Genomic DNA, 12,363 nt, shown 5'->3' with positions numbered 1-12,363 from the left:
TCTTCGACGTAAGTTTGGAATTTAAAATTTTGAAATAGTTCATTTAGGCTTGAACTGAGGTACGATTCATAGTTTTGATTTTATTTTGTCATATTTAAGGCCTCGAGCATATCCGTTTTATGTTTTTGGACTTATTGGTATGCTAAGGACGGGGACCCTTGGGGCTCGAGTGAGTTTCAGATAGGTTTGGGTTGTGTTGTACTCGTATTTGATGTTTCGACGACGTTTATTCAAACATAAATGGTATCACATTAAGCAAATGAGCTCTAAATTATATTTTGATTGAAGAATTACATCTGTATCGTAATTATGGAACCATAGCAAAAATAATCGTCGAATTTAAATATCGTATGAGGGAGTTATGCCCATTTTAGTGTCGGAGAAGATAATTTATGCTAGTACTTCGCAGATGCGAAGCGGGTCTGCACCCGCAACCCCGCATGTGCAAAAAATGGTCTGCAGGTGCGGAAATGACAGCTGGCAGACCGCATGCGCGGCTTTTTGGGCATAGAAGCAGGATCTATATGTATTAAAAAATCAGACTGCGTTCTTTTGGTATTTTGAGCGTATCTTGAGTTCCAGAGCTCCGTTTGAGGGGATGTTTGCGGCGTTCTTCTTGATTTTTTACGGGGGTCAGTATCTTTCCTCAATTTTTGTATTTTAATATGATTACGCTAGTGTATTTGTGAATTAATTCATATTTTGATTGGAGAATTTACTAGCAAGATATATCTCTTTTCCTACATGAAGACATTGGAACATGATTAATCATATATTGCGATATTTAAAAGGAATTCTTGATATGAGTTTGTTTTATGCTAACAAAGGTACTGCAGATCTTGTTGGTTATGCAAATGAAGATTTTTTGTCTAACCTCATAAAACTTGATCTCAAACAGGTTATCTGGTTACATGCGGAGGTACTGCAATATCATGACAATCTACAAAACAGTCTATTATCGCTACTTCCTCAAATCATGCTAAGATAATAGCTATTCATGACGCAAGTAGAGAATGTGTATGGTTGAGATCAGTGATACATTTCATTAGAGGGAGATGTGATATGAAATGTGAATACCAAAATACCTACAGTTTTATATGAAAATAATGCTGTATGCCTAGCCCATTTAAATGGAGGATTCATAAAAGGAGATCGAATGAAACACATTTCACCAAAGTTATTCTTCACACATGATCTCAGAAGAATGGCAATATCGATGTGCAACAAATCCGTTCAAGTGATAATCCAACAGATTTATTCACTAAATCTTTGCCAACTTTAACTTTGAGAAGATGGTATATAAGATTGTAATGCAAGGACTCAAATATTTGAAACAAGGTTTTAATCAGGGGAGTAAAATACGCGATATACTATTTTTCTCTTACTAAGGTTTTTCTTATAACGGTTTTAATGAGGCAGCTAGCAATGCGAAATATATGTACTCTTTTTCCTTCATTAGAATTTTTTCTTACGGGGGTTTTCCTAGTAAGGTTTTAACGAGGCACATTATCTTTTAATAAATATCCAAGGGGGGGTGTTATAAATATATATTGTATTGTGGATGCACATTTCGTACTCTGCTGTAAATAAACTTCCTGAAGAAGTTTATCCATATTGAAATCCGCGGTAAATATATTTATCTATTTAGTACTCCATTGGAAATAAGCCTCCAGAATAAGGTTATCATTTTAGTACTCCGTTATGGATAAATATTACTCCATATAAAAGATTATCTATAGTTAGTACAATAACAACTTATAAGCAGTTTACACATTAGCATAAAGTATCAGCTTACACAATAACTTTCTTTATTCAATAAATATAAGAGTCCATTAGTTACACGAGGTTACTAGTAGCACTAATTTCTACTACTAGTATTTTCTAGTACATCCATATTTTCGGTTAAGTATTTTGTTTTAGTTTTATTTTTGCGTCTCACTTCCACGTGTTAATTTGGGGGGGGGGGGGGCAAAATAGGAACTAAATAACACACACCAAAAGTTCTTTCTTCTCCTTGTATATGCCGAGCAGATTAAGGGACTCTACCAGAAATTGGAGACTGTTATGTCACGTGTTAATGTCCTTGTTAATTCGCATACAAATTTCTGTTCAAGGGTTGAAACTAGGGTTTTTTCTTCAGAATAATTTGACTGAAACTATTGTTGTTGTTTCAGGCAGTGAAGGACTTTAGGGTTTTTTTTGAGGTAACTTCTTTTTATCCTCAATCATTCTGTAAGTTGTATGCATTTTTCTTTAAGTGAATATTCAGTTAAATTATGACATATTTTGCTTTTGGTTTTTGTTTCAATTTGTCTCTTCAGTAGTTACATGCAGAAGTTGGTTTTTGGGTAATGTGTGAATTAGATGAAATGTCGGTAATTATTTTTATATTTTCAGCATTGCGACCATAGAGTTTCACATCCTGATCTGGAGTTTAAATGTTACTACTTTCTACTGTTGTTGATTTTTGTTATATTCCTTCAGAATTTACATGCAGACATTAAACACTTGTGCTTAAACAAATATAGTGAAATTGTAGCACTTTTCTTTTCTAATATTAACCAAAAACCACGTGGTGATTTCTTCCCATGTGCATAAGCTTTAGTAAGTAGAGTTATCCGGTAGAATAGTAGTCGCGTGCAAGCTGGCCTAAACACAACCTCTAAAATAAAAAAAATAGATTGATTAACCCCCCCCAACGAGGGGCAGACCTAGTGCATTAGTTTTGAGTTTGGTAGAACCCAGTGGCTTAGGCCCAGACCTCTATTTGTATTAACAAATCCACTTAATATGCATAAATAAGCTATCTCGAACCAGTTGCTTTCTTGTCTTAGAATCTATAACTCATAAGCATAAAATCTTAGATCCGCCTCTAAGGTGAATTGGGGGTGGATGGGAAAGCGTGGTTAACTGGTGCAACTGAATGAAATGCTTCACAGGATAACTGTTTCGGTAGACTGTTAAATATTACATATTTATGTAGACTTTTGTTATTTTGTATAGCTTATTAAAGGATGGTGATTGATATCACACTCTTCGTTTTTTAATCTTTATTAATAGATGTCATCAGTACATCATTAGTTTTCCATGTCTGTTGTTTATAGTGTGGATACTGTGTACTTATAAGTTATAAGGATAGTCTGAAATAATTTATGGTTTATTGTTCACAGCTGAACGGATGGCTAGCGAGACTCGGTCTGGGAGGAAAAATAAGCATACTGAGTGCAATAAATCAAAGAACAAACAATCAGATAAAGGATCAATAAGTTCTGGCTCCGGAAAGACAGATAGCTTAAGAAAGTCAGTTCGAGAAACGAAGCAAGCAGATTCAATCCCATCGAGTACAAGGAAATCCGAGCGTCTTGAAAAGCAGTTACCATCCATGCCAGCTGTTAAGAAGACATCTGGAGTAATTGAGAAACAGAATACTCCGAGCCCTTTAAGAAGGTCTGACAGGGGCAAGAAAGATACCCCATCTAGTTTGTCAAGATCTAGTTATGTAGGAAGAGGACCCGATTCATCTAGTGTCAAGAAGAAGGAACCAAAAGAGAAAAGTGTGAAGGAGCTGATAATGGATTTTGAAAGTGTTAGCACTGGGAGGGAAAATGGTGCAACTTCTGTAGGCTTGAAAAGGAAGATAATGGATGCCCGGAGTTATAAGGCATTGTTCAAAATGCAAAGAAAGAGATCTACTGCAGCAGGTAGACTAATCTCTCTGTTGTAGTTCTCATCCTCCTATAACAAGCGCTATTGTTTCTTGTCAATGTTTTCCTTGTTTCTCCTTGTAATAACAGAACGCATCATGAAGTACACTATCTCCTGGAATGCTGGGAAGCGTAAAAAGACTTACTGAATTGACTATAGCTTTATCATGGCAAAAACTAACTAATTAACTAACTATCCCCACCACCATGTATCAGCATATTTCAAAGTCAATTATTGTGCCATGTCATTAGTGTGTTTAATAGACACATCTTCAACTAACAATAGGTTTTCAACAGGTCACACCCTTAGATAAGGTGTCTAAATGAAAAATGTGGATAACTTCGAGGCATATATGTACTCAGCCTTTACAATTTCGATGCTAAGAGTGAAGTATAAGATAACTGAATTGGTGTAGTCTTACCTTGGTGTTTTGGAATTGCTGAAATTTCTATACTGATGTAGATGTTTGTTTCCCCTGACTAGAAATTATTGACAAGTTGGAAAGACCAAAGAAGTCATCAAGAGTTGATAGCATTGCCAGTGATGAGACTGGCTCCAAGCTAATCAATGGGGATAATGAATCTCATGAAAGAGTTGTAGAAGAGTTGAAAGAACATCCTGACGGGGTTGCTTCTTCAAGGTCCATTTCTAGCTCAGAAGCGTCTGATGCAGATGCTTCGGTAAATGATGTTGAGAAATTGCCAGATTCAAACCGCAGATGCTGCTCTAGGGGAAAATCTGCTGTTCTTCCTGCAGAAAATGGTTTTGAAGTATCTAAAAATGGTTGCACTGTGGGAGAAATTTCTGGTGATTCCGAAAGGGTACCAGAGGGTTGCTCTGTGACTGAGGATAATTTGCATATCCCTGATTTTTCATGTTCCACTTCTACAGGTGGTGATATTATTCTGAAAAGTGGTGAACTAGGCATTGGTAAATGTTCTGAAACGCATAAAAATGCATGTGATTTGGCTGAAGTTTCTCCTCCACCACTAGCTGACCATGAAAAGCTTGGTTATGGTGGGACTTGTGCTTCATGCTCTAGACGGATATGGTGAGTTTTCCACTCTTTCTATTTACATTTTGTTTCTACCAATACTGCGTTGCTTTACTAACTTGACTTTAGCCCGGTGAATCATCACATTTAAAACTTAGAAGCACAGTTTCCTTTCAGATATTTTAAGTGTCACATATGCTAAAGACTCAAACTTATTACATACCGATTGATGTTGCACTTCACTTATAAAATATTCTGGAGATATCCAAAATTTCTCTCTTCTTAGTCTTTTTGTAGGTAATGTAAGAATATATATATTTTTTTGATAAGTAATTAAAGATATTATAAATTTATGCACTAAGCCAGTGCATCAGAACCCTCTATTGTATCTAGCATTCCATCTACATCATGTTCAGTTACCAGATTGCACCAAAAAGCTAACAAAAAAATACATCTCTGTTTGAGGCTGTGAATATTGCTCGATGTGCCTTCAAAAATTCTATTGTTTCTTTCAAGCCAGACAGTCCACCAAATAGCTTGAGGTATGGTATTCCAAGTTCTTAGAGATTTCTTACTAATCCCCTTTCTGCTCCAACCTTGCAAAAGCTCAACAATTGATTTTTGGCATGGTCCAGCTCATACCCAAAATTACCAGAAACATATTCCACAGCTGTCTAGTGACCCTACAATGCAAGAAGAGATGGCCAACTTCTTCCGGATGCTCTTCACACAATGGACATCTACTGCACAGTTGAAACCCCCTCTTTTGGAGGTTCGATTGTGTAAGACAAGCCTCCCGAGCAACAATCCAAGAGAAACAAGCAACCTTCAAAGGAGCCTTGCTTCTCCAAACCTTTTCCCAAGGACATAATACCCCGTCGCTGCTAGAATCCAGCATGTGGTAACAACTTTTGACTGAAAAGAGACCCTGTTGATTCCAACCTATGGAGTCTGTTTTGTTGTGATCCAAGGTTATGTTGTTTAACCTCTGAAGCAGAATACATAGTCTTTCCACTTCCCAATCATTAAAATCCCTTCTAGGAAAAAGATTCCACCGTTGTGTTGAAAAGATCGCTTTAACAACCTATGTAAGAATATTATTGATGTAAACCAGCATTAGGAGAAGAATACATCCAAAAAGTAACTTCACAATGTGTGTTAAGAACTGAGGAAGTCAACCAAGACGTCCAGCTCTAACACATTTACTGTGGCCCCGTTGCACTGAATATTAAGCAAAAATATACACCATATGCTTAAGATTAACTACATTGCCCTTCTGTCTTCAAAAACTCTAGCATTTCTTTCTCTTCATATGGTCCACCAAATCACAGCAGGGACTCTGATCCTGATGGCCCTAGAGGATTTCATAATATCCATTATATGCCAATAGAGAGGGAATCCACAATATCTCTTAAATGTGTGCAGATCCTGCAAGTGTATTTTGACCTTAGTTGTGTGGAAATGCTTCCAAGTATTTTCTCAATACTGAAATCAATTGGTGTGAGGATGTTTAAGGAAGAAAAAAAATAGTTTCTCTTTGTGTGTCTCTCAGGGATATTGTGTTTGATCATCCAGACTGCTAGTTCCTTTTCTTAGGCATCAGTTTAGAAACGATATAAAGCAGTATGCTTCCTAAGACCAAGTTGAAGTAACCCCATTGACCCTTTTTGCCTTTTTGCGATAAAACAAAAAGTTATTGGCAAAACTGTGCCCTATACAACAAGAACAACATCAACGATGGCTCAATGCTATAGCTTTTGGCTTTTGGCTCAAATTCAAGTGCTTATGGCTTTTGGATTTTTGGTGTAATTTACAATATGTTAAAAATGAAGATAGTATGTTAGAGTTCATAGATTTACTGCAGGCATAGGAGCATATTCTGGTGGAAACCTTTGTTTGTTTTTGTACAGAAGGGTTTCAAACTTTGTAATTAGCTTGGCACTAGCTTAGTGCAATGCTTCTAATGTTGTGCTATAATACACCATTTACCTGTTCAAAAAAATAAAGTAAAATTGCTCAGAGAATGAGTACAATAAAAGTAAAGTAAGCCTCGTGCAGAATTTCTAGCACCTTACTGCTCAAGGAGCTTACAAAGTGGAGAAGCAAAAGGTAGCTTACATAAAAATGGATGCACCAAGCAAAGAGATTAAACAGACATCTAGATTTTAAAAAATGTGTAGGAGTTGCTGTTCCTTCAAAACATCTCTGATGTCCTTCCTTCTAAATGCTCCAAATGATGCATTGATGGATCATCTTCCATATGTTTTTGATGGACTTCCCAACTCTACACTGCTACAGATGACATGTTTCCTTCAAGGTCTTCGGTATAACCCAGCTTATATAAAACAACAACAATCCAGTAAAATCCCAAAAGTAAGGGGTTTGGGGAGGGTAGAGGAGGGTAGTGTGTACGCAGACCTTACCTCTACCCCATGGAGTAGAGAGGCTGTTTCCGATAGACCCCCGGCTTAAGAAAACGAAAAAGACAAAAGAGACTATATATCAGTACAAAAAAGATTACAAAACTTGTCCAATATATCTTTAGTAATTGTGCAGTGCAGAAACAAATGGTCTGTACTCTGTATCCTCACTATCTTTTGTATGGATGTAGCATCTATTGCACAAAGTTATTCCTCTTCTCCTTTAATTTTCCTGTGTTAGGAATGCAGAATGCTCCTAACACTGCCACCAAGCTAAAGCAAGCAATCTTAGTGGGTTTTTTAGTTCTCCTAATTTTGGCCATTCCTCAATAATGTTGCTGCTGTTTACTAATTCGTCATAACATTCCTTAGAACATACCATTGCCATTGTTTCCCAAAATAATCTTTCTGTTGCTGTTGGGTCTGATTCTGGATAAAAAATCCAGCACATTTTCTACTTCCCGGTCATGTCAATGCCTCCTGAAATTGATGTTCCATGTCCCATTTACCCTAAGCTGTTTCACTGTAGCTTCAGTATCATTAGCTAAACCAAATAAATCTGGAAACTCATCTTTGAGAGGTATGTTGCCTAGCCGTTTATCCCTCCAGAATAGGGTGTTCTCACCATCACCAACCTGTAACCTCACCCTTGACTGCTGCCACAACTTGCTAATGTGTTTCCAAGGCCCACACCATAAGAGTTTGTGGTCACTTTTGTGTGCCATGCTAGTTGAGGTTGGTCATATGGATCCTTTATTTCTATTGCACTCCATTTGGACTACTTCTATTCCAATATGCAATAATTCGTCTTTGATAACAAATTAGGGGTTCTTAAACCAACTACTTTCTATATCTCACACTTATCACTTTTTTTTTTGATAAGGTAAATTGTATTAATTAAAAGGGAGAAAAAACTCCCGCATACAAGAAGTATACAAAAAGTAGAGAATTTACATTAGAACATGATTCCCTACAAATGACGCCCAATCTTCTACACTAGTAGGGGTTACATGTGTGCACCAAAAAGCGATCAGAGATAAAAGACTATTCTTAAGATGTGAAAACGAAGACTCAATCCCCTCAAAAACTCTCCTATTTCTCTCTCCCCAGACTAACCACATGAGAGCTAACGGGGCGAACTTCCACGCTTTTTGCTTGCTTCTTCTACGGAAACCGGCCCAGCTATATAGCATTTCCTTTACAGTGTTTGGCATCACCCATTGAACACCAAAAAGATTCAGGATTGCCCTCCATAGACCCCAGGACACAGGGCAATGCAGCATAAGATGATCAACTTCTTCCCCTGAGCTTTTACACATGTAGCACCAACTAACATGTGTAATTCCTCTCTTTCGCAGATTTTCAGATGTCAAGATCACTTCCCTCGCTGCTAGCCACGCGAAGAAGCACACCTTCGTGGGCGCCTTAGGAATCCAGATCGATGAGTATGGGAAAGTAGCCTCCTGTCTCACCAACATACTCTGGTAGAAGGACTTTACGGTGAACAAGCCATCATCACGCAACCCCCATCTCCAATAGTCATAAGATGGATGGGGCATATCTTGCCCGTATAGCAGTGCCAATAAGTTTTGGAGCTCCGCAATCTCCCAATCTTGCATGTTCCTTCTAAAAGAGAGGTCCCATACTATCCTCCCTTCATGCTCCTTGCGTATTTGTTGGACCATCAATTCTTTCTGGTTTGAAGCTCTGTAGACGTGTGGGAGGTTGTATGTCAGTATAGTGATGGTCCAACAAACAAAAAGGACTCCTGACAAACACTAAACCTAGCATAAGTGTACCAACAACGATTAAGCCTTAATACCAATTAGTTATTTCGCCTATTTTACACTAAGTTCTTGTGAATTCGTAGAGATTATAGGTCTTTTGAGACATTCTCTCAACATGATTTTATCTTTTAAAGCATTCAATCATTACCGTGCCACACCTATGGGCCTTTGCAATTGACACAAGCATTCAGGCGACATTATCTTATTTTATCCTTTGTGTTCCATTTGGGCCTTATGTTAGATGTTATCATTTCTGGTAAGACTTAACTAAGTAAATAAAAACTTCGTTCTCTTCTAACAACTTACAGGGCAAGCAGAGGTCCTGAGTGCGAGCACATCGGCACCCCATTGTTAAAACGTATATCACGTGCTTGGCCATGAAAAAGTATCAGGCTGCATGTGGGGTGTGTTTTAAAGACATAATTAAGTAAATAATGGTGTGTTCTCTCTAACACCTTAAGCTTTTAGATACATCTTAAGCTTTTAGATGAGATGGTCACACACTTCAACAATTTTTAATCATGTCTTATTTTGGATAACAACACATCCTTCTTAACATTTTCCACCACACACTTGTGGATATGTTGGGTGGTAGAGGTCCAATATTCACTTGCATAACACTTTGTGCACTTTAATTTCAGTCATCATATTCTTGTTCTCTGTGTTACATCTTCATGTATTATGCATCTTAGCTTAGATATTTGAAATTTAAGCATCGAGCAACTGTAATTTGTCTAATGTTTGCCTCAACTTCAAGTTGATGAGGTTTGTTAACCTTCTTTAGTCTGATAAGACTGTATACCTCCCTGCAAGGGAATTTGCTCCTCATTTTGTTTTTGCATCATTGGTCTTGGATTTCTACGTTCTTCTAAATCATCCTTTGATCTTTTATTCATCATAATGCTAGATGTATTATTACTTTTGGGCCTTGGATAATTTATCAGGTTAACAGTCTGTACTTCCATCTGCCAGGGACAAAAGTATGGTTTAAAGTTTTCTATTTTTTTCTTCTGCAGTTATTTACTATTTCTCATTCATTACTTGCAGGGTAAATCATGACTCTCCAGAAGAGGAGCTGTGCTCGTGTGCTGGAATGTCAGGCAGGGATTGCTATAACCTATCTAGGCTCAAGGTTTGTGCTGTAAGACGTGGAGAAGTAGAGGCAGCTTATATTCATAGTCGTAAAGACCCAATAGACTATCTAAAATTACTATAGGATCCATATACAGTATATGCAACAGTTTTTTCTGTGACTGCAAAAGAAAGCTAATGGCTATAAGATTTGGAGATTATTGGTCATAAAAAAAATTTGGAGCCTATAAAACCTACTGGACACGTAACCTAGGCTATACAACATATGATGAAAACATAGAAGCAGCTGAATACAACACATTTTGTACTGTAGTCAATTCGAGAAACTTTTTCGGTTGTCAAAAAGCTGGGAAGGAAAAAATGGTCAACTAGCTGTCAGTTACTGCTATTATTCGTTTCTTCTTTGTAGTATGAGCATCATCATGTCTTTACCACTTTGTTCTAACAGGTAATGAGACATGTTCTTTTTAATAGGATTTTTTTTTGAATTAGGAAACAATGAGACATGTTATATCAGTTCTCCTCGGTTATTGTCACTGTTTATTCTTTAATCACATGTCAGAATTAAGGGATTTTCTGTTATGTGGTTAGCAGCTGTGCATATCCTTTTTGCCAAGCATTTCAGAGTTATTTTATTGTAATTAATTTGCTTCTCAATATTTAATAATTTTCTTGTGCTCAAATGCGTTCCGTTTTAGGATGGAGTTGGTTCTGAAGCTGCAATTCCTTTGGATTCTGGAGAAAGATGCAATATGCAATTAAATCAGGCACATTCAGTTTCTCAAAGGGGTGCTGATGAAAAAATGTGCACCATATGCAAACAAGGTGGAGAGATACTGTGGGTACCATTTGCAACTATGCACAATTAATTTGATGGCCAATAAAGCTCTTTCAAGCCATAACTGAGAAAAAAATCAGCTCTATCTAAAAAGCATTTGTTTTTGACTTTTTTTTTTCTGTTTTTATTTTGTTCCCTAGACTTTTTCTAGTTACTGGATTGTGGATGCACCCAATAATGATTTTTCCATTTGGGTAATGCATTAATAATTGTCCAGTAGTACGATAGCCTGACTTAGAATGGCCATGTGTATGTCTTGATATTTATCATTTGTACTTGACATACTTTTTAGGATCTGTGATGGAAGAGGTTGCAAGAGATGCTACCACCTCTCTTGCTTAGATCCTCCATTAGATGATTTCCCACCAGGAGCTTGGCATTGTACCTGGTGTGTCAAGAAAAAGATTGAATCTGGTGTACATTCAGTGACGGAAGGAGTAGAATCAATCCGGGATGTCAGAGAAGTGGAAGTTGCAGGTACCAAGGGTTTGATGGACAAGTAATTACATGCATTAGACATTTGTACGGGAGCTGGATGACTATGTGATATGAATAGTTTTTAACGTTTGTCATATCTCTTAATATTGCTTTGCTCCTGTTAATTCTCGTTCTTGATTATTTTGTTTTTTTCTTCTTTGCTTTTATGTTAGGAATGCATAGGCAGAAGCAGTATCTTGTTAAATATCAGGGTCTTGCTCATGCACACAATCATTGGGTTGCAGAGACACAATTGCTTATTGATGCACCATTGCTTATTGCAAACTATAATCATAAGAATCAGGTCAGAATTATTTCTTTGAAGATTTTCATTTGTTCTTTTTTTTCTTCTCTTCATATTTTCTGCCAACTTAAGTAAATGGATCATTATTTGCCAAACACATGCAAAAAATGATATCCATCTATCATGTACTTTTAATTGTTTTCACGAGTAGCGACTTTTTCCATTATTTTAGGATGTGAGGTGGAACTCAGAGTGGACAGTGCCACATCGTCTCTTGAAGAAAAGATCATTGATGTTCTCCAAGCTGCATGGTCAAGATGCAGATGATAATAGCAAATGCCTGTTTGAGTGGCTTGTGAAATGGCAGGGCCTTGATTATGAGTATGCTACATGGGAATTAGGGAATGCTAATTTACTGAACTCACAGCATGGTGAAAGCCTTATCAAGGATTTCAATATTCGCCGCGAAAAGGCAAAACGAAGAATTGACAAGGTGTTTATGATTTTCGTGATAGTGCTAAAATTATTCTATGATTTCACTTCTTTAGTCTGCTAATTGATAAGTATCTATGCCTTGTACTAGTTGGTGTTGTAACTTATAATCCCAACATTTTGCTCTACTGTTTATGCAACCTCAGTTTCCTGCTGCCTGTCGGCATAAAGGGTATAGGACATCTCTTCACTAAACATAAGAGGTTGGCCGTTTTTTGAGGATATTTTGAGTGATCAGTCCAGAAGAAACTTGCTATGTGTTTGTGTGCTTGAAGTCATATATTGGTAGTACTCGTCAACTTTGTAATATTAAT

The 12,363-nt window shown here is 37.1% G+C and overlaps 1 protein-coding gene across 5 annotated transcripts in view; it reads left to right on the top strand.

Annotated features, from left to right (window-relative positions):
• The first annotated feature begins 1,956 nt into the window (after window positions 1–1,956).
• LOC107816341 (uncharacterized) overlaps window positions 1,957–12,363 on the top strand; it is a 35,195-nt gene continuing 24,788 nt past the window's right edge. For 2 of the 5 annotated variants that reach the window (XM_016642042.2, XM_075234100.1), the window contains exons 1-8: window positions 1,962–2,204; window positions 3,171–3,701; window positions 4,189–4,756; window positions 9,954–10,038; window positions 10,697–10,836; window positions 11,129–11,322; window positions 11,487–11,617; window positions 11,790–12,050. In XM_016642042.2, the coding sequence (XP_016497528.2) occupies window positions 3,179–3,701; window positions 4,189–4,756; window positions 9,954–10,038; window positions 10,697–10,836; window positions 11,129–11,322; window positions 11,487–11,617; window positions 11,790–12,050 (1,902 nt within the window). In that variant the 5' untranslated portion in view covers window positions 1,962–2,204; window positions 3,171–3,178. Of the gene's footprint in view, window positions 2,205–3,139; window positions 3,702–4,188; window positions 4,757–9,953; window positions 10,039–10,696; window positions 10,837–11,128; window positions 11,323–11,486; window positions 11,618–11,789; window positions 12,051–12,363 lie in introns of all 5 variants that reach the window. The other 3 variants (XM_016642040.2, XM_075234101.1, XM_016642041.2) reach the window with 3 other exon arrangements.

Source organism: Nicotiana tabacum, chromosome 17 (assembly GCF_000715075.1).
Source record: "Nicotiana tabacum cultivar K326 chromosome 17, ASM71507v2, whole genome shotgun sequence".
NCBI lineage: Eukaryota > Viridiplantae > Streptophyta > Magnoliopsida > Solanales > Solanaceae > Nicotiana > Nicotiana tabacum.
The sequence above is the reverse complement of the archived record's forward strand: the minus strand, read 5'-3'. Positions and strand labels throughout refer to the sequence as shown.